Source organism: Aulostomus chinensis, chromosome 14 (genome assembly GCF_037954235.1).
Source record: "Aulostomus chinensis isolate RoL2024-O1b breed Wild chromosome 14, RoL_Achi_v1.0, whole genome shotgun sequence".
Classification (NCBI taxonomy): Eukaryota; Metazoa; Chordata; class Actinopteri; order Syngnathiformes; family Aulostomidae; genus Aulostomus; species Aulostomus chinensis.
The window spans coordinates 6,537,914-6,549,795 of record NC_141333.1 but is presented as its reverse complement, the minus strand read 5'-3'; the positions used below and the strand labels follow the sequence as shown (position 1 = coordinate 6,549,795).

The 11,882-nt window shown below is 44.1% G+C and overlaps 1 protein-coding gene across 1 annotated transcript; it reads right to left on the bottom strand.

Moving 5' to 3' along the window:
- Window positions 1-4,155: 4,155 nt before the first annotated feature.
- Window positions 4,156-11,859, bottom strand: pgm1 (phosphoglucomutase 1). Its single transcript, XM_086225352.1, has 11 exons — window positions 11,516-11,859; window positions 9,430-9,592; window positions 8,732-8,875; window positions 8,459-8,584; window positions 8,113-8,303; window positions 7,690-7,844; window positions 7,449-7,564; window positions 7,194-7,329; window positions 6,718-6,901; window positions 5,970-6,104; window positions 4,156-4,508 (listed from the first exon to the last, which is right to left on the bottom strand). Exons 1-11 carry the CDS (start codon window positions 11,759-11,761, stop codon window positions 4,419-4,421), a joined length of 1,686 nt encoding a protein of 561 aa, XP_086081478.1. The 5' UTR covers window positions 11,762-11,859; the 3' UTR covers window positions 4,156-4,418.
- Window positions 11,860-11,882: the final 23 nt, after the last annotated feature.

Below are 11,882 nucleotides of genomic sequence, written 5' to 3'. Positions count from 1 at the left end.
GCACATGGACAGGGAGGCCCTTTGTTAAAAAGTTGGCAGCGATGTCTCAGTCAATAAAAGGGAATAAGGGGATGGGGTGGTGATGGCCTATCAGAGATATCTGCCGAATACTTTCTCTGTATCTTATCTCACATCCTCAAGTCAGGTGTGCTGCTGCCTGACACCAGCGGCCCATTAGCGGTCACTAAGAGTTGTATTTCACTCAGACACAAAGCAAAACACAAGACTGTTAAAGAGCAAATGTGACATCATCCATCCATCCATCCATCCATGTCATCCAAACAACCCGCCGTGGTAGGAGCCCATCACCCACAGGGTTTATGCATCATACAAACACACTGAGGAAGACTTGGAATTCCCAGGAAAATGAGAAAACGTAGGTGTTTGATTTGAAATTGCCACTCTAGAGGCCGCCTGCTGGCCAATAGAGAGAATGCAGGTTTAAAGCTTCATGTCAGGCGGGGAAGCTCTGTCTATTCACTACACAGTCAACGGGCCAGCGACACAGAGAGATGCTGGGAAAACTGGCGCGTCACCTGAGCATGACTGTTGTTTTTGTCTCTGCACCGACTGAGAGCCGCGCTGTAAAGGATAAATGAGAGGTTTCAGGGAAGACTGTGGAAACCATGTTCCACGTTGTTGGAGAAATGTTGCTGCTCGTGTCATCCCGACGCTGAACAATTTTTTATGGCCTCACACATATCATCCGGTATGCTTCAGCTCCAGACCTGGAAAACCGAGTGTAAATTATACCAAGACAAATTCAGCAGAAGTCTCAGGTGATCTTGGCCGGCTCTGACAATCCTCTCTTAGGGGTATTCGTTGAAGGCTCCTCAGGCCAAAGAGCAACAGAAATACATTTTCCTGAATTCACTTAATTTGCTGTAATGCCATGACCTGAGTGCTCCGCAGCACTTTATTACTGCTACCGTCCCAATAGGTTCAGTATTTTAACCAACAGAAACCGTCTCTTTTTGTACTTTGGTTGTCCAGTGTTGTCTTGTGCAGTGTTTTGTTGTTGCTATGAACCAAACTTCCTCTAAAGGGAGAATTACAGTCCGGGTCACATGACATGGAAGCTTTTGAGGACAAAGATGCCTTTTCTATTAAATTACTCATATGACATGAAACTTAAAAACAAAACAAAAACAGTAATCTTGTGCAATAAGAGGGGTGTCCTATTTTCCAGACAAATAATATCAGAGGGGCGGCATGGCTCAGAGGTAGAATCAAGTCTAGTCAGTTTTATTTGTATGGCACCAAATCACAACAAAAGTTCTCTCATGACACTTACAAGTAGAGCCGGTCCAGCACTTCACTCCTTCAATGAATCTACACCCAACAATTCTCCATCAGCAGCACATCCTTTAACAGCGGCAACGAAAACCTTCCTTTAACAGGCAGGAACGTCAAGCAGATCCAGGATCAGTGGGGACGGCCTTCTGCTTTGATCGGTTGCGGGAAGAGAGCAGGAGAAAGAGAAAATGGAGGAAGACAGATACACAGAAGGAAAGAGATGGACGGAGATCAAGAGAGAGAGAAAAGGAAGAGACTGATGGACAGACGGGGATGTGAGCAGGTGGAGCTACGGGTGGCAGCTTGAGCCTCTTCAGGTCTGTAGCCTCCTCCAGCAGCACCCGGTATCTGGGATGAGGGGAACCCAAAGGGGCCAGAGTAGAAGATTAGTTAGTGGCTGTCCAGCAACTGAAGGATTGCTGGTTTGATCCTCACTTCCCCTGGTGACCACGTCCAAGTATCCTTGAGCAAGATACTGAGTTCAAATTTGCTCCTGATGGCCCTGCTATGGACTGGTGACCTGTCCAGGGTGAACCCCACCTCTCGCCCAATGGCAGCTGGGATAGGCTCCAGCCCCCGCCACCCTTAAAGGATAAGCGGTACAGAAAATGGATGGATGGATGGATGGACATTACAGCACTACATGGTGACCTCTCCTCACAGGATCTACTGACTTACCTGAAATCAACACACTTCGTACTTTCTGGGCTTTCATGGATGCTTACATTCTGACAGTTTCATCTATTTATCTTGGTTTTTACACTGCTTTTGCTCTGGGATGTGTTTTTTGGGGAAATGTAATTTCATTTTTCATTCTCTTAAATTCATTTTTAAAAAAAAGGAAATCTGAAGGTACTCAAGCCAAGGAGAAATTCCAAGTTAAGTCAACAAAGACCAAGCAGCTCATTTGCTTATTTTTCCGGAGGCCTACAAAAAGTTTTATATGCCATGAAACTATCCTCATCATGAAAAAAACTAACCCTAAAATATGATGGCCTGTTAAGCTCTCAAACGATGACATTAAATGGGAACTGAGTTACTAGTTTTGGAGGAGAAACTCTGGGATATTAGTGAGGTGTTATAGAATTGTCCCTCTCAACGAGCCTGACAGTGAATCACTCAACAGGGAGTACGCAAAAGATGCTCACAAGGAGGAAATCAGAGGCCTAAATTATAGTTGGGAGCCATGGTGTTGCTTTCTTCAGGTCTTTGAACACAACGTTGCCCTCATCCTGTCGGAGAGCTGTGAACGGGCCACTCTAAAAAAAAACACGGCTCCATGCCAGCTTCACACAAAGCCATTTGGACATCTAATAGCGGCAGACCCTGGCCAGCTTGATGTAATCCTTATTGTGATTACCTGATGTAATGACAGCCAATCCAAATACGGCCTGCGAGCCATTAGCGGCCGAACAAGAGAAACACATTATACACAGCACTATGTCAGCCTGACAGGGTCGCAGCATTGCAGCAGGAAAAAGTTTCCACCCTGTTGTCGAGATGCCTGACGGACGGTTTCAGAACAGACCCACATCCCAAAAAGCCACAGCCGTTAATGGCTGGCGACCGGCCTCGAAAACAAAGAGGATAAAGAGATGGAAAAAAACAGTCCGGTCAAGCACTTCATCATCAATTTGAGAAGTGTGCCTTGAAGTTTGTGACAGTAAAATCACAGGAAATGTTAAACATATAATAATAATCATTTGGTTTAAAAAAAATAATCATTGAGGACATAGAAGTTGACTGACTCAATTCCAGCTCGAGAACTTTGAACCATGTTTTAGGGGGATTAGTGCGATTGTGTTGGTCAGTGTATACGACATGTGTGACAGAAATTGGTGGAAAATATGCCATCCGTGATTGAGGCCAATTTTCCCCGCTTGAGATCAGAGAGAGGAACCAGGCACGTTCCTGGAGCACCTGACTTTCCACCCTGGCGCCGATTAACTAAATTGTAGCCAATTTCCGTGTAGATATACAAGGAGGGGGGAAAGTTGACACCAATCACGTACCTGTGGAGTCTCAAATAATCCAGGTTACTTCAGATATCTGTCACTCATTCCCCTTGTGAAGCCAAATTCCTCCCAAGTAAAAATCAGTTTCAAAATCACCCCCCCCAATCCTGAAACAGGGTTCCGCTGACCCTCTCATTACACCAGCAGGAGATCTCATCACTTTATTCTTTTCTGCTCGACTCAAGAATGTCTTTGGAGAGATTCTGACATTTTTTGAAACATTTATTTCTCCTGGAAGCTCGTGCTACATCTTGGCTGACTCGGTGGGATCTTTGTGTTTAGTAGGAATAATTTGGAAATAAATTATGAATGCTCTAATCTCTAGTGAGTACGGTTTTGTTTTTTCTTAAACCCAGGGCTGTTAAGGTTATTATGGTTTACCTGAACAGCTACACGAGCAAAATCAAGCCTTGTGATTGTGCAGCTCAATATGAACAAAATATTACGCGTCATTAAATGAGGTGAAAAAGATTGTTGTTGTAAATGTTTTATTAATGGTGGATGTGTTCGTTCAGGTTATCAGTGGTTTCATGGTTCAGGCTAAGAGGTTACAGGGAGAGGAAAGGCACCATGGCAGCTGGGGGGTTGGTGAGGTTAGGGTGAGGGTAAGGGGTGTGTGTGTGTGTGGGGGGGGGGGGGGGGGGGGGTGAAATTGCCACCAAAATTGCTTCATTTAGTAATTTTAGCTCCATTTAATGCTGAGGTAATCCAGATCTGGACAATGACACAGTAGTGAGTGTGAAGAAATTACACAACACAAATTCAATTTAAACCCTTTCAATACATTTCAGACTTAACATGTTGTTAAAATGCATTCCTTTATTTGATCCCTTCTGTTGTGAGGATAGTTCACTTGTAATTCTCAACTGTTTTAGAGCTCCAAGGGTCACTTGATAGCAGCTTCAGCAGATTTTCTCCCTTTTTTCAAGATAAATAAAAGGACTGACATTGACGGTGCACTGATAAATTTGTGAGCTCATGTATTTTCTTGCATCTTACACTCCTGTGTTTTATCTGGATCTGTTCTGAGGAGGGCCAGTACCAGAAGTCAAGAGAGCAATTTAGGGCAGCTTCATCCCCGAGGGCAGAGACTGTGTGACAGGGGAATCATGTGATCACAGTGGGACCAGTGCGGCCAGTCTTCTCTTGGAGTTGCGAGACCTTCAGGGCGATGTCGACCAGTGGAGCCAGCATGACCTGCACACAGACATAACACACCAACAAAAACAATACATGACTTCTTCAACAAACGATGCTGTCGTCAGTCACACATCGAGATGTTGATTTGCAGCTGACAAATACGAAGCCAACTCTCCCTCTTGACAGGTAAAAGAATATATGGTTGGAAGACTGTACCGGAGTTGAGGACTGAAGGAAGGTCTTCTAAAATACAGCTTTTATTACTGTTCGAGCTAAAATGATTTGTTGATGGAAACTTCTCTGGTTCCAGCATCTCCAATGTCAGGATTTGCAGGTTTGGACTGCTGGTTGGACATCGTTAAACATTTGAAAATGTTATGCTGGAGTTCCAGTCATAATTGATGACCCAGGGTGAGAGCAGGAACAAAGACTGACCCGCTGCTAGAGAGCTCTGCCCTCTGGCTAAACCATAATGTGACTAGCTTCATTATCAAACTGTGAATTGTTCCATGTTTAAGGCAACAGTCAACAACTGCCTTTTAAATTTGTTTTTTTCCCTCTATATACCTGCAATATGTATGCATAGTTAAATCTTTGTATACCCTCATTCAGCTTTGTTTTATCTGTGTCTCTACACTATGTAAGTATGTGGAGAGCAATGAAAAATAGAGTCAAATTTCCTCAGTGTGTGTGTGTGTGTGTGTGCGCGCGCGTGTACACATACTTGCACAATGACGCTGATTCTGATTACACATTAATAAACAGAATGGATTTCTTTCAGAATGAACCTTGTCAGAAATGTTAAGTAGTTCATGTGCGAAACTTCCTCTTCAAACTTTGCTCAAACCAGCTGGGCGTACAGATCAAACTTACACACAATCAGCCAGCTGAACCATGAACCCACCGGCCGTTTGTCCATCAGGTTAAGATACTGGAACAGTATGTTTCCAATTATCTACTCATTCATGATGTGTATGCATCAAACAGAATTAAGGACTTTTATTCACTTTTTCCTGTCTTGTCTTTCTTGTTGTAAATCACTTCCCTGTCTACACTGGTCACGACAAATTTATGAGGTGTGTATTGGAACCCTCACTCTTTATTTTTCCCTTGTGCTACGTTTCTCTCCTTTCATACTGGCCCAGATAAACTGCCATAAGTCACGACTTGGCCAAACATCTCCATCATCTCCCACACTGAATAATAGTTGGGGAAGTTGTTGTGGAGAGCTCCACCCGAACTGGCTAAACTGCAGATTACTGATCATTCCAGACAGCCCGGGAGGGGCGGAGGTTGGGGCCCATGAGCACGAACCGAAGGCTGCTAAAACCTCAGAGGATGACGGGGTGACAAACTATATTAAAATCCTTCATTTTCTTTTCCTGCAATACTTCACGTACAAAAATATCCATGAGATTCATGGTCCCCTGAAACGTTATTTTCCTTTATGATAAATTCATTGTCTACTTTTTCTCTCAGTGGATCTAACTAGGCAAGATTACTCCTCATAGTTCTGACCTGGGGGTCCTGGTAAATCTTCTGGGGGTCCTTCTCATAGCTGTCTATGTAGAGCCTGATGGTTGCTCCAGCGCTGCCTGTACCACTGAGACGGAAAATAATCCTAGAGCCATCTGAGAAGATAATCCTGAGGCCCTGAGAGAAAAAAACAAAACAGAAAGACGGATGAGAGAAGAAGACAAATGGAAACGTACAATAACAGGAAAGCACATGGAGCAATAACATGTCATTTGTTGGCCCTGAATTATTCTAGGAATAATATATCATGAATTCAGTATGTCTGAACTGAACACATAATGTTAAAGCAGTTACTTTGCATTTTTTAACTGACTGTGCTGTCATTTGAAATGTAATTCTGATGCCTCTCTAAGATATGACACACAAGCAAATCAGCCAGCAGATTCATCATGTCTACGCAGCGCTTCTGAAAGCAAAACAAAATGAGGAACGACAAAAACTCAGCTCAGCTGCTACTTGAGAGCTTGTGTTACGTAGAACTTAACGGCACTACAACAATGTTTCTTACTGAAAAAGTTGTCAAGGGTGTTTCTCTAAGACAGTCACAAACGAGGTACAGGTACATTATCACTGAATATGTTGTTGTATCTTTCTTGTACTTGCAGCCAACAAAACGCATGCACTCTAGCTGACATTTTGAACGAGGTGGTGACATTCGGAGTACTACATCTGCAGGAGGAGGGATAACCGAGGGAGTGAGTGAATGAGTTCTGCCTTGAAGATTCCTGACCTGGTTCTTAGAAACACTTCCATCCACCGGATCTGTGTAGGCAAAGTTGTCCGAGACGGCCACCTCATATGTCTTATCACCCGACGAGAACTTCTTTCCTACAAAGGATGGGTTGAACATTACCGTCTCCAGATCCTTGATCATTTTGTTGGCAGCGTCAGAGTCGACTTCCTCATAGTCGTATCTGAATGAAAGATTAAATCATTATTATTATTATTATTATAATTAATTTCCTCTGATTTTGTAGAACAACAAGACAAGTTGTGAATCTGGTAATAATGACCAAGTAAGAAAGGTAATTGCCACTAGGTGGTGGTAGAGTAGTACATTTCACCAACATACACCACCCCTAAGAGTATTCTCACAACTGTTTCAAATTGTGTACTTTTACAAACGAATACTTCCTAATTTTTCTCATTTCAGAAATGTTTAATTACATTTATAAAGAACATATATAAATTTTGATCATGGCTGACCTGGTGAAGAAGTTTCGGCCAAACTTTTGCCAATGATCCTTCATGATATCTTCCACGCTCTGCTTCCTATTGGCTAGGATTGACAACCATGCCAGTACTGCCCACAGGCCGTCCTTCTCACGGATATGATCTGAGCCTGGTTTGTTAGGGGGGAGGGAGGGAGAGAGAGAGAGAGAGACAGACATAGGAGTGAGTGAGGGGCGCTGCCTCGTTCACTGGAATCCTGTGGTTATAAATTTGAGCACTTTCACTCACCAGTGCCGAAGCTTTCCTCTCCACACAGTGACAGTTTGCCAGCATCCATCAGATTTCCAAAGAACTTCCAGCCAGTGGGAGTCTCGTACAGCTGCATCTGCAGAGCTTTAGCCACACTAGAACACACACAAATAACTGCATGAGAAGAAAAAATAGTGTGGAGAGTGACTGAGTCTTCGTTTTTGTTTGTCCAGTTCATAAATAAAGACAAACAATGAACTTGCTGTTGTGTGGAATTTACTTGTCCAGGGCTCCACTGGTGGGCATACTGCGGGCAAGTCCCTTGACACCGGTCTTCTGGAAGTATGGGATGCTGGTAATATTGGCAGCAATAACAGCCACCGAGTCTGAAGGGTTCACGAAAAATCCGTGTTTACCGAGCACCATGTTACGGTCCTGGAGACGGGACATGGGGAGCACGGATAGACAGAAAGACCAGTGTCAGGATGTAAATGCTAGAAAAGTACAACTAATTCAGAACATTCACTGACCACAATAAGAGTTTTGCCAAACTTAGTCAGTTAATAAACGAAGGACAATTTAAACTATTTTATAGGTGCAGACATCATATACCACGTCAACACATTTCTGACACCTTTCCCAATAACTTCTGATTAACCAGCTGTTAGATCATCTTCCCCGAGAGACAGAAGAGTTGACTTACACCATCACCATCAAAGGCGGCTCCGAAGTCATATTCTCCCCCTTTCATGGTGCTGACCAGGTCTGCAGCGTAAGTCAAGTTGGGGTCGGGGTGGTGGCCTCCAAAGTCCTCCTGCGGGACACAGTTGACAGCTGAGTTGGCGGGAGACCCCAGCTCTTCACAGACTATCTTCTTCACATAAGGACCAACCACTGGAGGGAGGGAGAGCGTAAGATATGTAGAAATTACATTCGCTCCCACAACCGTGTTTGCAGAAAGTGTCTCAAGTATTTAGACCTTTTCAAAGGCTGAGTTTCCGTTTTTGCGGTCAATTCTAGATTTCACAAAGATGTGTGGTGTTTCCTACCTCCATGCATAGCATCCAGGCGGACGTTAATGTGACTGGCTCCAGAAAGAAGTTCCTTGAGTGCAGCAAAGTCAAAGATGTCCCTCAGCATATCAGCGTAGGCCTCAACGGAGTCCACAATCTCCACTGAGACAAAGAGGAAACAGAACCATTAATGCAGCCATAAATGAGCAGGAGACTGACTTTCATCACACGCTGATCGACGAGGCCGTTGTACACGCAACGGAGGCCACCACTGGTAATCGTCATGTCATAGTTGAGCTGCTACCGTACCTGTGAAAGGCTTGAAAGAATCCACGTCAAAGGTCTGCTTGCCAATCTTTGCCAGATCCACTTTCAGCTCTGGGCAGATGTGATACTCTTGCAGGCCTTTGCTGATCTCAAATATTTTGTTTGTGATGCCCTCTGGAGCAGGTCCTGAGGGGAAAGTTCAAGAGGACAGTTGAGGATAATCCAGATTCAGACTCAACATTCTGGATAAATTGCAAAAGAGTACCACTCATGAAATAAATAGATGAACTTTACTGTTGCTAGCAGTGCAGCGAGAGTGTGGGGGCAAATGCCTGGTTCACATGACACAATCCTAGCGACTCAGTTTTTCTCAGACAAAAGCTGCAAATCATAATTGTGATAGAATTTGTGATATTAGAGGGAATGTTATTTTTTTCCACCATTCTTCACATTTTCCTTGAAAAACCAGTTAAAATGGCGATGGTGTGTTTTATGTGGGAATCTGTATAGAACAAAGATGTTTTCTACTTAATATGATCTGCGGGCACGAATATTCAAATGCTGTTGCACCATTTGCTGCATCACTATTCAAGTGTCTTCTCATGATGGAATATAGTTTGGGGTATGATGATTTGATGCGTGACCCCCTGTCAGCGGTCATGTGTGTAGTAGTGACCACTACAGTTGCATGTGAGCTCCTTTGACAAACAGAGCTCAGTGGAAGCAGGGTCTCTCCTCACCTCCGCTAGAAATGTTGTACTTGATGCCAAAGTCTCCATTGGGGCCCCCAGGGTTATGACTGGCTGTGAGGATGATCCCGCCCACAGCTTTTATCTTGCGGATCACACAGGAGACTGCTGGGGTGGACATGATGCCATTCTGACCAATCACCAGATGTCCAATCTGCAGGAGGGATCACATGTCTGATCTTCGAATGACATTTCCATATTCACTACTGGATGTTACTGGATCACACACACTGGTTCCTTTTCAACTAGTCTCACAGGGGCCAATTTAACCCCCCCCCCCACCACAACCTAATACTCTTACTCTCATCCACAGGCTGCTGCCTAACTGTAAAACACCATAAAGTTTACTTGCATGCAACGGTAAGATGACCCTGGCTTAAAAATCCTGTGAATGCCACATTCAGATACGGCTGTCAGCTTGAAATGCAGTGGTTTACTGTGTGTCAACATGCTCAGCCGTGCCTTTTTGTGCAGCTTTGGCAATGATTCAATTTCCACACTGCCTTGTTTCCTAACATTGCCAAAAGGAACCCAAGTCAGACTGTTGCGATTACTGATGTACCCCGCAATCACCACTGGTTGCTTTCCAGCAGCTAAACAGAGCAAAGAGGCCATCTCATAGAGACATGAGGACACCATTTTTTAGTCAAAATATGAAAGAATGAAACTGAATATTGTACGACTGTGTGTTCTACAGGCACAGTTAAAGTAATTATAACACTGAAACATTCCTAAAGAGATAATAATCATCAAAAGCATCAAATCTCCTCTTTTGTGAAGCTGCAACCACTAGATGACATGGAAAGGCAATCAATTTTTTTATGAAGATGCATCATAATTTATAAACCCTATAAATGATGTGTGTAAATCTCTTCAACTCAGAGTTAACCAAAGCATCCAAAGAAAGCCCATTTCAACTGTGCTTATCAGTGCAATATGTTAACCCTTATGTGCAGCCTCGCAAATTCTATCTTTGTTTGCATTGCTGCAATTTTTTGTACTTCCTCTTGTTTCTATTTCAATATTTCCTTAGGTTTACATAGGTATTTCTTTTAGCCACATGCTACAAAATATTGCTCCTTGTCTTGTATGTATACCTGGGGTTTTAGATTTCTTATTTATGACTTTTTCTGCTCTATTTAACCACTGTTCCCTTTGCTGTGGTTACACCGGAAATAAACAGTTGGAATCATAAAAAAGGAGGTCTTATCTTGACATTCAACTGCCTCATTTTAAGTCGAGTAAACATAAGCAAAGTATTTAATTTCTCCACCTGACAATGACTGTCTTCATGTGGGCCTTGGACGGATGCAGAGCAACGTGACTGGCTGCACGTCCACGTCACGCCCCCCTCAGCAGGACCCGTCTCATCAGAGGAGGCCGCCCGCCAGTGGCAGCTCACCAGGTCTCGTTACGAAACAACAGCCGAGCCTGTTCTCCCTCATTAGTACCGTAGTGTAACGGAGGGCATATTGGTTAGAAACCCTCGTTACAGCGTTTGGACGTTATGCTAGCCATGACAGATGAGCTACCGTAGCATGTAAAAGGTCAAAGGTAACGTCCGACATGCAAGTGGACCCGCATGCACTTTATCAAAGAGGGTCACCCGATCGCCCATGATGACACTTGTTATTTTGGACACATAGGGGAGAATCCACCGTCTGTTACGGTGTCCAGTAGCTTTTGCATTGATTAAAAAAAAAAAAGTTAAACCAGACAAGCAAATACTTGTAAAGTAGGGTCATACTAAATGAATGAGCGAACTCGCACGAGCCTGTAACATAAGCTAACTTGTGTGGTTTTTTTATATATATATATTTTGTAACAAGGCGTCTCTAACTTCGTTAAAACCCGAGTGAACGGACCAGTACAACCTTGCATGGAGGCGAACAACATGTTCCTGCTCACCCTCAACTCATTAGGTGTTGACATGTTGCGTGTTCTTTACACAGAGGAGTTATTTAACAGTTAGCTCGATGTTACCTTGCTAGCTGGCATGCTAGGTGTCTCTCAGCTAACATTAGCCAGGGGGGAAAAAAAGCAGCATGGTTGAACGGTGATTTATGCTCCTACTGACCCCGTTGGCTGCAGCAATCTGGACGATCAACTGAATCGCGTCCTTCATGAAAAACCTGCCGTCTCCTCCCACCACCAGAGTGGCTGCCTGGCGCTCGGAAGGGTCGATGACAGCGATAATGCTCTGAATGAAGTTTTCCGCATAGTGCTGGTTCTGTTGGAACACAGTCACTCTCTTCCTAAGACCGCTTGTACCGGGCTTCTGGTCCGTGTATGGCTTGGTCTTCACTGTCGTTACCTTCACCATTTTGACCCCCAGAGAGCACCTACAGTCACCCCGTGTGATCCGCAGACTGGTCCGATGGAAGCGGCTGCAGTGGCGGAGCTGCCACACGTACACACCGGGCAACTCCCCCCCCAAGACCCGC